Source organism: Mustela putorius, unplaced genomic scaffold (assembly GCF_011764305.1).
Source record: "Mustela putorius furo isolate JIRA1106 unplaced genomic scaffold, ASM1176430v1.1 tig00003834_pilon_pilon_pilon, whole genome shotgun sequence".
NCBI classification, from domain to species: domain Eukaryota; kingdom Metazoa; phylum Chordata; class Mammalia; order Carnivora; family Mustelidae; genus Mustela; species Mustela putorius.
The window spans coordinates 47,782,172-47,796,407 of NW_025421987.1; the positions used below are offsets into that span (position 1 = coordinate 47,782,172).

At 41.8% G+C, this 14,236-nt stretch overlaps 1 protein-coding gene across 1 annotated transcript in view; it reads right to left on the minus strand.

The window, feature by feature from the left end:
- PCOLCE2 (procollagen C-endopeptidase enhancer 2) overlaps positions 1 to 14,236 on the minus strand; it is a 65,691-nt gene that overhangs the window by 23,343 nt on the left and 28,112 nt on the right. The window contains exon 3 of the mRNA XM_004754472.3: positions 3,844 to 4,099. Coding sequence (XP_004754529.1) covers positions 3,844 to 4,099 — 256 coding nt within the window. The remainder of the gene's footprint in view (positions 1 to 3,843; positions 4,100 to 14,236) is intronic.

Below are 14,236 nucleotides of genomic sequence, written 5' to 3' on the forward strand. Positions count from 1 at the left end.
ACAAGAGAACACAGGAGTGGAGTCAGGCCTATAGCTTCTTTTCTTTCTGTTTTTTTGGGTAAGTGAAGACAGACATTTGGGCATAAAACATTCAGAAATCATGCTGGCTCAACAAATCATACAGATTTTAAAGAACCTTCATGACAGAGGTGTTTATTAATAGGATTAAAATGCATGCCCACAGACAAAATTTGAATATGTTGGCAGAGAATACTCTCATTACCAGAAAACTCTATATGCTATGCATCTTTAATAATTTTAAGAACAGATTTTGTTTGTAAAAAGTTTATAAATTTTCAGCAATACAGAAGAGCATCAAGAAGAAAAAGAAAATTACCCCAAATCCAACCACCTAAAACTAACCACAATTAATATTTGAGAAACATCATTTCAGACATGCCCATGCATATATACTGATAGGTCAACAGGAATAATTTCAGAACAATATATATATTTTTAAAATTTTTATTTATTTGACAGAGAGAGGGAGATAGTGAGAGCAGGAACAGAAAGAAGTAGGGGGAGTAGGAGAGGGATAGCAGGCTTCCCGCAGAGCAGGAAGCCTGATGTAGGGCTCGATTCCAGGACCTTGAGATCATGACCTGAGCCAAAGGCAGAGGCTTAATGACTGAGCCACCCAGGTGCCCCAAAACAGTATTTTAATACAAAGTTCTAAATTTAATTTTATTTGAATTAAACTAACAAAAACTGAACTGAAACTAAGAGAACTTAATATACTTTATATAATATCTTTGAAGCAGAAGAGAATCATTCTTAAAAGGCATCTCTAAGAAAATGCCCTATAAAAATTGAGGCTGGATAATTTCTAAAACTGTTTATCATGGAAAATTTCAGGCAGATACAAAGTAATTAGAATAATATAATTAGCTTCTATGTATCCGTCACCCAATTTCAACAATTAATTATTATTCTACTGTTCTTTTTATTAATATCATTATCCAATCCCCACCATTTGCTTTATTATTAGAGATTTCAGGGAGGTAAATTCATGTACGGTGAAAGGCACAAATATTAGCTATACTAATTTGAAAAATTAATCTCCTTGTGTTAACCACACTCCTGTGATCATACAGAATCCATTTCCCACCAAATTCCAGTATCCCTTCCCAGTCGGCCAACTCTTCACACCACTTTTCTGAAAAATTTTACCTTAGATTAGTTTTATTCTAGCGCTTCCCAAACATGGACTCATGTACTGTGGACTCTTCTGCATCTGGCTTCCCCTGCACGGCATCTCAGGTGGATTCATATTGCCGTTTGTATTCATAGTTTGCTGTTTTACTCTCCCGGGTGATTGTGGGTGTGGAAACACAATTTGTCTCCCTCTTCTTCTGCTGGACATTCCTTTGGGTGTTTCCAGTTCAGGCTATTGTGAGTGAAGCTGCTGTGACCTGTTCTGTACAAATCTCTTTGTGGACGTGCATTTTCATTTCTCTTGCACCAGTACCCAGGAAAACAATTCCTAGGCCAAGAATAGCTGTCGATGTTTAATTTCAGAAGAAACTACGAATGATTTCCCCTCGAGGCTGCAGCATTTTGTATGTCTCCAGGTACGAGCCCTTCGGTCATACTTGGATGATGTCAATTATTTTTGCCAATCTGGTAGGTTTGTAACGGTTCCTCAGGGTGGTTTAAAAAAAATTTTTTTTTTATTTATTTGACAGAGAGAGAGATCACAAGTAGGCAGAGAGGCAGGCAGTGATGGGGAAGCAGGCTCCCCGCTGAGCAGAGACCTCGATATGGGGCTGGATGCGGGGCTCGATCCCAGGACTCTGAGATCATGACCTGAGCTGAAGGCAGATGCTTAATGACTGAGCCACCCAGGCGCCCCAGTAGTCTTTTATATTTACCATTTCCAGTGGCTGCCAATCCTATTACCTTCGTGTTACCCTGTGGGACCATTTCCCTTCAACTTGAGGAACTTCCTTCAATATTTCTTGGGGTGCAAGATATGTCCTTAATCCACTTTCATTTTTAAGGACCAGGTACAGAATTCTGGGCTGATAGTTTTACTCCAGCTACTTTAATAACGCTACTCTACTGTCTTCTGGCCTCTACTGTTTCTAATGAAAAGAAAGCCATCCTTCACCCCATCTTTCCCTTGTATGTGATTTGATTTCCATCTCACTAATTTTAAAACTTTCTCTTTATATTTAAAGTTCTGCAATTTTGATGTTCCTCAGTGTGGCTTTTTAAAAATTTATCCTGTTTGGGGCTTGTTGATCTTCTTTGCTCTATAAAATTAACGTTCTTCAGTGAATGTGGGTGGCTTCAAGCCATTATTTCTTCAGACATTTTTCTGTCCTACTTGACATTGCGTCACTCTCTTGGGCTCTTTTTCTTTAATCTTTTTCCTCCTGGTTCTTCAGATTGGATCATTTCTATGTAGATCCACTGACTCTTCTGCCATCTCCAATCTGCTTGAAAGCCCACCAGGTAAATTTTTAAATTTCAGAATCTCTTTCAGTTCTAGAATTGCTCTTTTATTCTTTTTTTTAAAATATAGTTTATAGTTTCATAGTTCTGTTTCTCTTCTGAAATTCTCAGTCTGTTTATTTACTACACATCTGTTTCCCTTGAAGTCCTTACGCATAGTTAGAATAGTTCCTTTAAGTGCGTATCTGCTAACTGCCACATCTGAGTTATCCTGGGACTGGTTTTTACTGACTGCTTTTCCTCTTGATTATAGACACACTTTTCTGGTTTTACCACATAGATACCGGATATTATGAATGATACCTTACAGAGACTCTAGATTCTGTTGTGTTTGTGTGAAAAAGGATTTGGGTTCCAGCAGGCATTTCACTTGCCTAGACTCAAGCTCACGGTGGGTCTCCCTGGCCGCGCGCAGCAGCTGTCATCTCTGTTCACTTTCACCTGATGCTTTTGTGACGGGTCAGCTGGACTGACCCGCACAGTCAGTCAAACACAGAGTTTGCCTGTTGCCCAAAGAGAGATCTTGGTGGATTTTACATGTACATTCTGTGCCTCAGTTCCTCTGTAGCTCCGAGCCAGCATTTCCTCCCAAACATTCTGGCTGCTCTTGGCAGCCCCAGAGCCTGTTCTCTGACATCTCCAACCGAAATGCAGTGCAACAACCTAAAGCAAGAGCAGACTAGGAAATGCCCTCCAGGAAAAGGCTGCATATTTAACAGATCTTGCCCAATCTTATCTCTTCAGGGTAGACGTTTCTACCCATGGGTGCTTATATGTACTGACATGAAAACACCCAATATGTAGTTCTTAAGTGAAAAAAAAAAAAAAAGTTGTGAAATAATATGAATGTATGATCCCACTTAGATTTTTAAAAAGCTACTGCAGAATTGTACCTAGAAAGGGACGGCAATCACCGACCACGTCTCTTTCCAAGATGGGACTATAATGGAGTGAAGGGATATGTTTTGATATCTGTATGTGTATATGTGTATGTAAGCTTCATATTTTTACTCCAGGAATTTCTATATTTGAATTTTGATAAGAATCACCTGGGCTTTAAAAAAAGAGACTTTTTTGAAAAAATAATAAAAATAAACAAAATAAAATAATAAATATTATAATAAATACTATATATTAAATATAAATATAATAAATAATATACAATTATAATAAATAAATAAAATTTTAAAAGAGACTTTTTGAATGGTCTCTTGGTGGTTCAACAGCATTTATTAGCTCTGCCTGAGAAGAACTGCTCTTCAACTTTAGGCTAAAGGAGTAAATACATACAAAGAGCCTGGGACGAGGCTCAGCCAGGGACAGGAGGCACCCACTAACCCGTAAGCCATTATTACCGCCATGATTGCTATTATGTGGAAACACTACCTCTTTCGTTTGGTTCAGCAGCAGAGAACATGGCCATGAAGCCATTCCCAGCCGTGTTGGCATCGGAAATCATCTGCACCATCATCTTGTTACCGCTGGACACAAGGGCTCCAGGCCGGAACGTGCCACAGAAGCGCCCGATACGCTGGCCATTGGTGTGACCATTGTACACGTCTACAAAGTCATAGCGGCACAGGTTGTCGCTCTCCAGATCTATGAATCGGAAATTAAGAACTACCACTTTTCCTTCAGGAACCTGGAGAGAAATTACCAATTGGAAAACCATGTCATGAAAACAGTATCTGAAGTCTTCCCATCTAGCCTGAAGTGAGCAGATTAAAATATAATATACCTAAGACGATGCTTTTCTTTCCACAAATCTGAACTAACCCAGAAAAGGTTTTCTACCATAATGAGTTCCTAATAAAATATAAGTATTTATTGTCTTTTGACAAATGCTACAATTCATGAGGGAACACAATCTTATTCCTAGAGAGTTTATCTCAACAAAGTTGCAAAATGTTGGGTTAGTCTTAAAATTTGTTAGTCACTGCTTACAAAGAATACCAGTTCTAACTGGATCTTAGCACCCCCATTTGCAAATTGTAAAACACCATGGCACCCAGAGGTATTGCTTGGCAAAGAAATATTTGAAATAGCATTCTTCACAAATAATACAACAGGATAATCTCAATATGTAGAATACTTCTATCAAGTTTGGATTGTTTGGCAATTGTGCAGTTAATTTACAGATACTTCAGTTTGGGTCCTGAAAAATCCAGATCAACTATTTATACTGATGATGCTGAGTAATTACCGAATCATCTCTTCTCAGAATCACTGAGTTTTTGTTTTCCACATGGAAACTTTATATACCAGGTGTCCTTGAAACACAATGCACTGATGAAAAAGTTGAGTTTTCACTTTCTTATACAACTTTCTTCACTATATTTTCCTCCATAGAATTCTTATGATGCTTCCCTCCTTGTTTCCTGAACAGGCAGAAAAAATGGCTACAAAAGCATTCAGCAGGATTCTAACAAAAGCCCCATTTCTTTTTCAGTGCACACTATCTTTTAATTTACTCATCCAAGCATTTGATCATAAAGTCTCACAACCAGATGCATTTTATCTTTTCAACTCAATGAGCTCTCCACTGTATGATGTAAGAATTTCATTTTACAGATGACAAAAAAAGTCAGTGATTTGAAAGACAAACCCACAACAGCCAACGGTAGTTGGTTTATATTCATCTTAAGTAATTATCTCCTATTCAAGGGTCAATAGATGCTTTAACATAAACGTGGCTTCCTATGTTGGTGAGTTCAGTGCCATAGTTGTTTTTATTTTTTTTTCCCCTCTGTGATAAGAAGCAGTGTTTCAGTACTATTTGTCTTTGGTGTCAAAGACATACACACCCCATGGCAAAAACCATAGTGCAGGAGTCTCAAAAGGATATTTTGGCTTTGTCATGGCTGTATTCTAATTGCTAGGAGCTTATCTTAATAGTGTATTAGAAGTTCCAAAGCCAAAGTCTATAAAGCTGATAGCAGAAAATGCAATTTAACTTTTAAACATTCTCACTGAGATAGTTCTTGGAGAATTCCTCTGGGTTTTTTGGTTGTATTTATTTTTTTGCATGCAATCTCTAGTTAGCCTATGATCAGAAAATTACAAAAATGTGACACTACATTTGTAATTGTAAATATAAGCTATCAATCACTGAAAATTTTCCAGCCCAAAAAAAAAAACCCCAAACCGTTCTGAGCTACATTAATTTAACATTGGTTGTCTCTGCATGAAGAGTGACCGTGTAAATGTAGATAAACTCTATGGGGGGTTAATTCAAAGCTCTGAGACTCTTCCACGTCCAGATTAAGTAAAAAAGGGAAGAGGTGGAAGGATTGACCCCTGGGGGACTCTGATGCCATCGGGTCTTCCAGATACGATCAAACTGAGTTAAGAAGTAGGATGCAATCAGAAGTCTGTGGTGCCCAGAAGCCAGGTGAAAAGAGTGTGTTGAAAGAGGAAGTAGTCTGCTGAGTTAGGAGTGGCTACTAACTAGGAGGATGTACTGGAAGATGACTACAAGATGGCCACTGGGTTTATCAACCAGAGGTCGCTGGTAGCTCTGAAAAAGCTGTTTCGGTGGAGCAGCAGGGATAAAGCCTGGTAAGAGAAGGATCAAGAGAAATGGGTGAGAGGAATAGGGACAAAGTTTTCAAGGAGCTTTGCTGGAAAGATGAACAGAGTAATAGGTGGGTAGCTGGAAAAGGGGGTGGGGGTCAAGGCAGGATAGTTAAAATGGGCTCTATTAAGGCTCATTTGCATGCCAATGGGAATAATTCCACAGAAAGGGCAAAACTGATAAAGTAGGAAAGAGATAGAGTTGCTGGAGAAATGGCATTGGGTAGGCAAGGGAAAATTTGCTCTAAGGCACAGATGGGGGGGGGGGTTCAGTCTTTGAAAGGAGCATGGACTGTTGTGCCTAGAGAGAGGAGGGAAGGCAGCGGCAGGTGAGGTTGCAGGTGATGCTGTGAGAGCAGATGAAATTTTTCTTCTGTGAAATAGGGAACAAGGTCATCAGCAGCAAACATGGATGTGAGAGGAGCTATCAGGAGTCTGGGAGCAGAGGAGAGCTGTGTAAATGGATTAAGGAAGTGTAGCAGGAGTGTCAGGAGTGCTGAGAGCTCGTTTGAGGCAAATAAACCAAGAGTGAGGCCTCTTTGCATGGTTGTGGTTTCCCCCCAGCCACACACAGTCCCCGGGTGAAGATGCAGAGCAGGTGGAGGGCTGGACTTAAGCAGCAGAGCGTGGGAGGTTGGTGGGGTGGGTAAGTTTGCCAAGCAAAGACTATGGAGGGAGGGAGAGCCAAGAGAGTTAAAGACAGGGGCAGGGGAATGACAATAATGATGGGCCATGGCATCTAAGCTGGGGAAGGATAGAAACCTTGAATCAGTGGGGTGAGGGCAGTAACAACCTCGGTTGTGGTGGAGACAGGACCATGCAATGGAAGTGGGTGGCCAAGGAACAATGGAGGATAAGCTTATGGAGGATGGGAGCTGCAAGACCCAACAGGATCCCCCATGTAGGCACCGAAATCACTATGAATTGTGACAAGGAAGAGTGTTGAAGACACTCTGGCAGTGAGCCAGAGGCCAAAATTTTTAAGAAATGAGGAAAACTGCCCTGGGGACTTTCTACAACAAGAGGAGCAAAGAGGGGCAGAGGAGGGCAGAGTCTTGTTTCACTTGCAAGTTTTCAGTTCTTTGGTGCTAAGAAAGCTCTGCTGATCCGTTTCTGTGGTCAAGCTGGATACACATTTCCAATGGGATAAAGTAGCATTTTTCGGCAATAGAAACAAGATTACGTCACTGAAATATTGAACACCTGCTGATCCCAACAACATTCCCCGGCAAAAACTCTTTTGAAGGAAGGACACAGAGATTGGTCGGTATCAGTTGTGGGTCTACTGTAACCAGAAACAAACGCCATTTTGCACCAAAGGCCAAGGGCTGTCTGTTGCAGTGAGATGCATACTTCGGGGAACCCTTCCACGACCACACAACAGCTGTTCTTCATTTTAATGTGAGTAATCAAGATTGTCTGGAGCCCTCCCAGGTGAACTTTGCTTAGAGCTCCTAGAGGCTCATTCTAAAGGACTTTGTAAAGCATATTTTTCAAAGGTGACCTCTCCACTTGAAGAATCTACAGTCTGTACTCTTGATTTTCCTTTGTTAAGGATATTAAAAGAACAAATATATATATATATAATATATATATATATGATGGAGTAATACAACAAACACCTAGGTACCAGCCATCCAGAACTAATTATTGTTAACATTTTGACAGCACATTTTTAGTGTCTCCTTTAATAAAATAAATACAAGTTTTCAGATACAATGAAGTTTATCGTCCCCATCCCAGGACCCATTTCCCCTCCTTTCTCAGAAGGGACCACTGTCATAAATTCAGTGGGTTTCCTTCTGTGCCATTCAAAATACTTTTGTTTAAGTATGTCTGTATTCATGAAAAATACATGGTTGTGTTTTTTGTGTCTGTTTTAAAAATTAATGAAGATGGGATAATGCTCTACATATTCTCCAGCCTGGGCATCCTTGAGTTTTCTGGGTGAGGAAGAAGAGAAGAGGGAGAAATAAAAATAAAAACAAAACCGCACAGGGGATACCTGGATGGCTCAGTTGGTTAAGTGGCCAACTCTTGATTTCAGCTCAGGTCATGATCTCGGAGTCCTGAGACTAAGCCCAGGTTCCACGCTCAGTGTGGAGTCTGCTTAAGACCTCTCTCCCGCTCCCTCTGCCCCTCCCCCTGCTTGTGCCTCTCCCTGTGCCCCTCCCCCCCTCCCCAAAATAAATAAATAAATCTTAAAAAAACAAAACAAAAAAAACCTCATAGGCCCTTCACAAGCTATTCCTTCTGCCTAGAATACTTGCCCACCTCTGCCTTTCTTTCACTCATGTTGAGGGTCTCAGTTTCAAGGTCACCGCTTCTTGGAGGCACTCCCAGACCCCAGCCCCTCCTTCCACAATGGGCTCTGCCCAGTGAGCTACTTGCCCCTTGTCCCTGAGCATGAGGTCACTCAACCCACCTACTCCCTGACTGTCTATTCTCCCTGAAAGATAGAACTCTAAGAGGCAAGTCTCCCTCCTGCCTTGGTCACTGCTATATCCCAGCTTCTGGACAGCGTATGCCCCCAATCAGAGGGGTCTCATGAAGACCTGTTAAGTGAATGAATCTGCCAGGTACTCAAAGGAACACCAGCTTCTTTGCACAAACCCTGAACAAGGCACCTACTAGGCAGCCCCACCTCTTGTGTCCTAGTATTTCCTACCCCCAAGAGCAGCAAGAGTTCCAGAAGGCTGCTCTGCTTTCTAGGTCATTCTTTACAAACAAAAGAAGATGCAGATCTTTTAGGAAACTTTATATTTCAAATCTGCTGGGATGCTAATACTTAATGCAGAAACTCCATTAAGATGCTTTTTTTGGTGGCAATGGAGAAAAAGCTGCTGTTTTGTGAGATTATATGGACCAGGGGATTTATTATCTGCCTGTAGAAAAACAATTCTATATTCATGCTTTTCCCTGTCAACAGCTGAGTCCTGTGTGGGCCAAAACCTTGTTCATGCTGCAACAATGACCTCAGCTCACCCCACAGCCCCTGGGATGTCCTTACTGTCACGGGCCAACGTTCCAAGTGCGGGAGCTGCTGCCAGAGAACCAATAGGGGAAGTACATTTTAAGCTGATGGTTTGCATTTTCAGGATCCTGGGAGCAAAATGCAAATAGGAGGGCAGCCTCTTTTGTATGGAATCGATTTCTGTAGAAATGGTAATTCTCCTTGCATCTGCAGCTTTTCTTCCCCCAACACACCATTTACAAATTTGAGCAAAAAGATCGGTTTCTGCAGCATGTTTGATTTTTTTTAAAGCCATTGTTTTAATCTCCTAAAACTGTCCTCTTCCACAAACAGACCTTTGGAACTACATGCTCTAAAATACAAGGCCGCCTTTTATTTACATGAAATTCAAGAGGTGTGCACCTTGGTGTCATCTCACATACCCCCCCGAATGCAATGCAGAGAAATTTCCGTGCAAACTATGCACCAATATTTGGCTCTATTTAGGGGGGGGGGAGCGGTGTGGAGGGGATAAACCAGAAGCTTACAAAAGCTTATTCATGTATATTCTTTGTATATTTAAATACTTTGTATATTTAGATATCTTTAGAGGGAATCTTATAAATGTTCAGAAAATAAAACATACATTTTCATTAATGGAAACATGTGATGTTTTGAAAATTCTGGGTGGGGGGAGATTGGTAATTTCACCAAAAAAAACCCCTTTACAATCTCATGTCTGGAAGAAGGGAAGACACCCCCACCTCAAACCCAGCCTGGCTGCACCTGTGGACAATAGGTCACACTCCTTGCTATAAAGTGTCCAAAACCTTCCCACTGTGCTTAGAATAAAATCCTCTCTCACTGTATACACTTAGCATATATCACATGCCAGATATTTTTCTAAGCGCTTTACACATGATCTCATGTAATCCTTTACAGTCACCCTATGAAGTTGATATTATTAGCCCTATTTTACAAGTGAGGAAACTGAGGCACAGAAAGGTGAAAGCCCTGCATGACATGGCCCCTATCTCTGACCTAATCTTTCCCTCTCATACAACAATTCGGCCATGCAAGGATCCCTCCAAACCGGTTTTCCACCTGATGAGGGAGCACGAGGCTGGCTGAGGACAAAGCAAAAGCTGGCGCTAGGTTCTAGAACTTCATCACACCCCAGGATCTTTGCACAATTTGGCCCCTCCTCTGGGCACAATCTTCTACCAATATTCACGTGTCTGCCTCTGGGTCATCCTTCAGGTCTCAGCTCAAGTGCTGCCTTTCCAGAGAAGCCTATCCTGAGCCCTTCAGTTGCTTTAGATCATGTAGATCACAAAACCACGTTATTTCTTTATAGATTATTTATTGTCTGTCTCTCCACCAGAATGTAAGATCCAGGGATCAGAGTTTGCCAGTAGCTAATCCAATGCCTGACTATTATAGGAGTTCAAAATGTAGTTAGTGAATTGATAACTGGGATCCCTATACTCTTAATTTAAAAAAAAAAAAAAAAAAGAGTGCAGGCCACAAGCCCTATTACCAGCACATACATTTATACAACAATGTGAACTCACTTACAGAAACAAGGCAAGCAGTGTCAGCACCCTTACCGGAAGTTAGAAACAGCTCAGAGTGGTTCTGGTGACTTACCTAAAGCCACCCAGCACATCAGCTGCAAAGCCCAGCTCTGACTTCTACCCAGCTGTTTTTCCATGGCCTGTCACAAGGGCTGAGGAGACGTTCAGCCATCGTGTTTCCTCTGCCTGGGCACACAGGAAGTCAACAGTTCCCAGCCTCCCCTGCAGTTAGGTCGGGGCCATGGGCTCAGTCCTGGTCAATGGCACGCAGGTAGAAGTGACGCATCCACCTCTAGGCTTAGCCACAGAACGTCCAGTGCAATCTTTTTGGAGCTCTCTTTTTGCTCTTACGGAGAAAATTCAACACAGGAAATAGGAACATTCTAGGAGACAGCAGAGCCACAGAGGAGTTAATGCTCAGAGGCCAGCTGCCTGGGACAGCCATCCACCTGCACTAAGCTGTGAAGGGTACAAGACAGAGCCATTCGTTGAGTCAGGCTACTGAGACTTGGGGTGTCATTTGTTACAGCTCTGCACTTTGTCTTAATAACCCTGGTTAACAAACGATTAGTTATGTTCACCTGTTGTCCTTACCCACCAGCGCTGTGACAGCAACTGTGGAGACGTTTCTGTTCTTTTTGCTGCATATAAATTCTATATGAATCAACACTGTAATAGAGCTATCTATCCAAAGGGATGACTGTCGCGGGCTGTGTGAACAGCAGGGGAGGCAGCAGGCAATTGGGAGCGACTGCAAAAGTGAGTAAACTCGGCTTCACTGAGGTACCTCTGTAATTTTAGTGGCCGCTGCAAAACTGTAACTCGTGCCTCTGGCACCACTATCATGACCCTCTGAGTCCCTTCTGTGTAGCCAGTCAGCTGGGGTGACATGGCGATCAACAGCCGTGAGTGCTTCTTGAACTGAGAAAAGACGTGGACTTTTTAGCCAGAGGCCTGGCTGTGGAATGAACCAGAAACTGGGCTTCAGAGTATGCCTCTTTTGCAAATGCTGCCTAAGGGTGAAGAAGAAAATGCCAGAGGGGAGATCGAGGCTGGGCTGGCGCCCCCCCACCCCCAGTGCTGTGAGGGTTGCCAAACTCAACCCTGCCAAGAGAAAACACAGATGGGAAACACTGGAACACCAAAACAATGGGACCCCTAGGTACTTAGAGCCAGGACTAGGGGACAAGCAATGGGGCAAAGGGCTGCGGTTTAGGTCTTGCTTGGGGGAGGAGATAAAGTTTAAATGTAGAGTCCAGTCGTCTCCCTCCATCCATAGGACATATGTTCCAAGACCCCCAGTGGATGCCTTTTCTACACTATGTGTTTTCCTATACATACATACCTACGATAAAGTTTCATTTATAAACTGGCACGGTAAGCCATTAACAAAAACTCATAATAAAATAGGACAATTATACAATAAACTGCAATAAAAGTTATGTGAATGTGGTCTTTCTCAAAATATCTCCATCATCTTCTCTTCCTACGATGATACGGCAGATGGGCTCCAGGATGAGAGGGAGGGTGGGGGACGATGCAGGCGAGTGGCATAGCTGGAGGCTGCTAGACCAGGGCTGACTGTGGGCAACCGTGGGGAGCAAAGCTGCAGATAAGGGACACTACTGTGTTCTTTCCACAGGGTGCATCTTCTGGTTTCCCTGTGGCTACTATCACTAGAACCCGATGCTGGATAGAAGGGATGACAAATCTGAGCAAGCTATGCATGCATTGTCAACTTCCTTGAAAAACTGGAAATTCATTATTTGATTTTCATTAAACATGAGCTTTCTAGCTGTTTGTTTCCGAAAGGGTTTACTGCAAAATAAAAAAAAGCACTGCCAAACAGTACAATTGATCAAAGCCCTGCCACACAATAAAATATTTCTAAAACGAAGAGCTGTAAGTTTACACCAAGCAGTAAGTAACAAAACCATTGTAGCGAGAGCAATCGGACTATTCCTCAACGGGGGGATCAGCTTCCATTTTCCATCATCTATCCCTTGTACAGCAAACCTTTACTTCCCGCGTTGTGCACTGAATCAGCCAACGGGTAGCCTGGTGGCATCAGGTGTCTCCCTGACCAGCGTGCAAACCACAGCACTGGTACCACGTGACTGATGGGAATAGCAGCATTGAACCCTGATCACCCCTCCCCCCAGGACAGGAACATAGTGGCCAGTGACCAAGCTGTTTCATGTGATTAGTGTTTTACTTAAATCCTGTTCTTGAAATGCGTTAACTGTGTCAAGTGAAGACGTGAGTTGTCACATTTGTCTTTTGCACTGAACCGTGTGTTGAAGAGAGAACCCTGGGCATGGCACATGTGCGTGATACACTTCTAGACAAGACCACAGCAGAAGATGCGACTTCAAAGTGAGCTCTACCAAGCCCATCCTAGGTTATTTTAATTATTGTTTTAAATTTAAACTCAATTAATTAACATATAATGTAGGGGTGCCTGCGTGGCTCAGTGGGTTAAAGCCTCTACTTTCGGCTCAGGTCATGATCTCAGTGTCCTGGGATCGAGCCCCGCATTGGGCTCCGCTTCCCCGTCTCTCTCTGCCTGTCAAATAAATAAACAAAATCTTAAAAAAAAAAAAAAAATATATATATATATATATATATATAAAAATATAAAATGTATTATTAGTTTCAGAGGTAGAGGTAAATGATCCATCAGCCTTATATAATATCCAGTGCTCATTACTCCCATGCCCTCCTTAATGCCCATCACCCAGGTACCCTATTCTCCCACCCACCTTCTCTCCAGCAACCCTCAGTTTCTTTCCTGAGATTAAGAGTCTCTTACAGTTTGTCTCCCTCTCTGAGTTCATCTCGTTTTATTTTTTCTTCCCCTTCCCCTATGATCCTCTATTTTACTTTTTAAATTCCACATATCAGCGAGATCATATAATTCTTTCTCTGATTGACTTATTTTGCTCAGCCTAATACCCTCTAGTTCCATCCACATCATTGCAAATGGTAAGATTTCATTTTTTGATGGCTGAATACTAATTCTATTGTGTATATATATATATATATATATATATATATATATATATATCACATCTTCTTTATCCATTCATCTGTTGATGGACATCTGGGCTCTTTCCATAGTTTGGCTATTGTGGACATTGCTGCTATAAACATTCTGGTGCACGTGCCCCTTCAGATCACTCCATTTGTATCTTTGGGGTAAATATGCAGTAGTGCAATTGCTGGGTCATAGGGTAGCTCTATTTTCAACTTTTTGAGGAACCTCCATACTCTTTTCTGCAGTGGATGCACCAGCTTGCATTCCCACCAATAGTGTAAGAAGGTTCCCCTTTCTCTGCAACCTCACCAACATCTGTCATTTCCTGACTTGTTAATTTTAGCCATTCTGACTGGTGTGAGGTGTGGTTTTGATGTGTATTTCCTGATGCCAAGTGATGTTGAACACTTTTTCATGTATCTGTTGGTCATCTGGATATCTTCTTCGGAGAAATGTCTGTTCACATCTTCTATTTTTTTATTGGATTATTTGTTCTTTGGGTGTTGAGTTTGATAAGTTCTTTATCGATTTTGGATACTAGCCCTTTATCTGATGTAATTTGCAAATAACTTCTCCCATTCTGTCAGTTATCTTTTGGTTTGATATTATCAACTGTTTCCTTTGCTGTGCAAAAGCTAT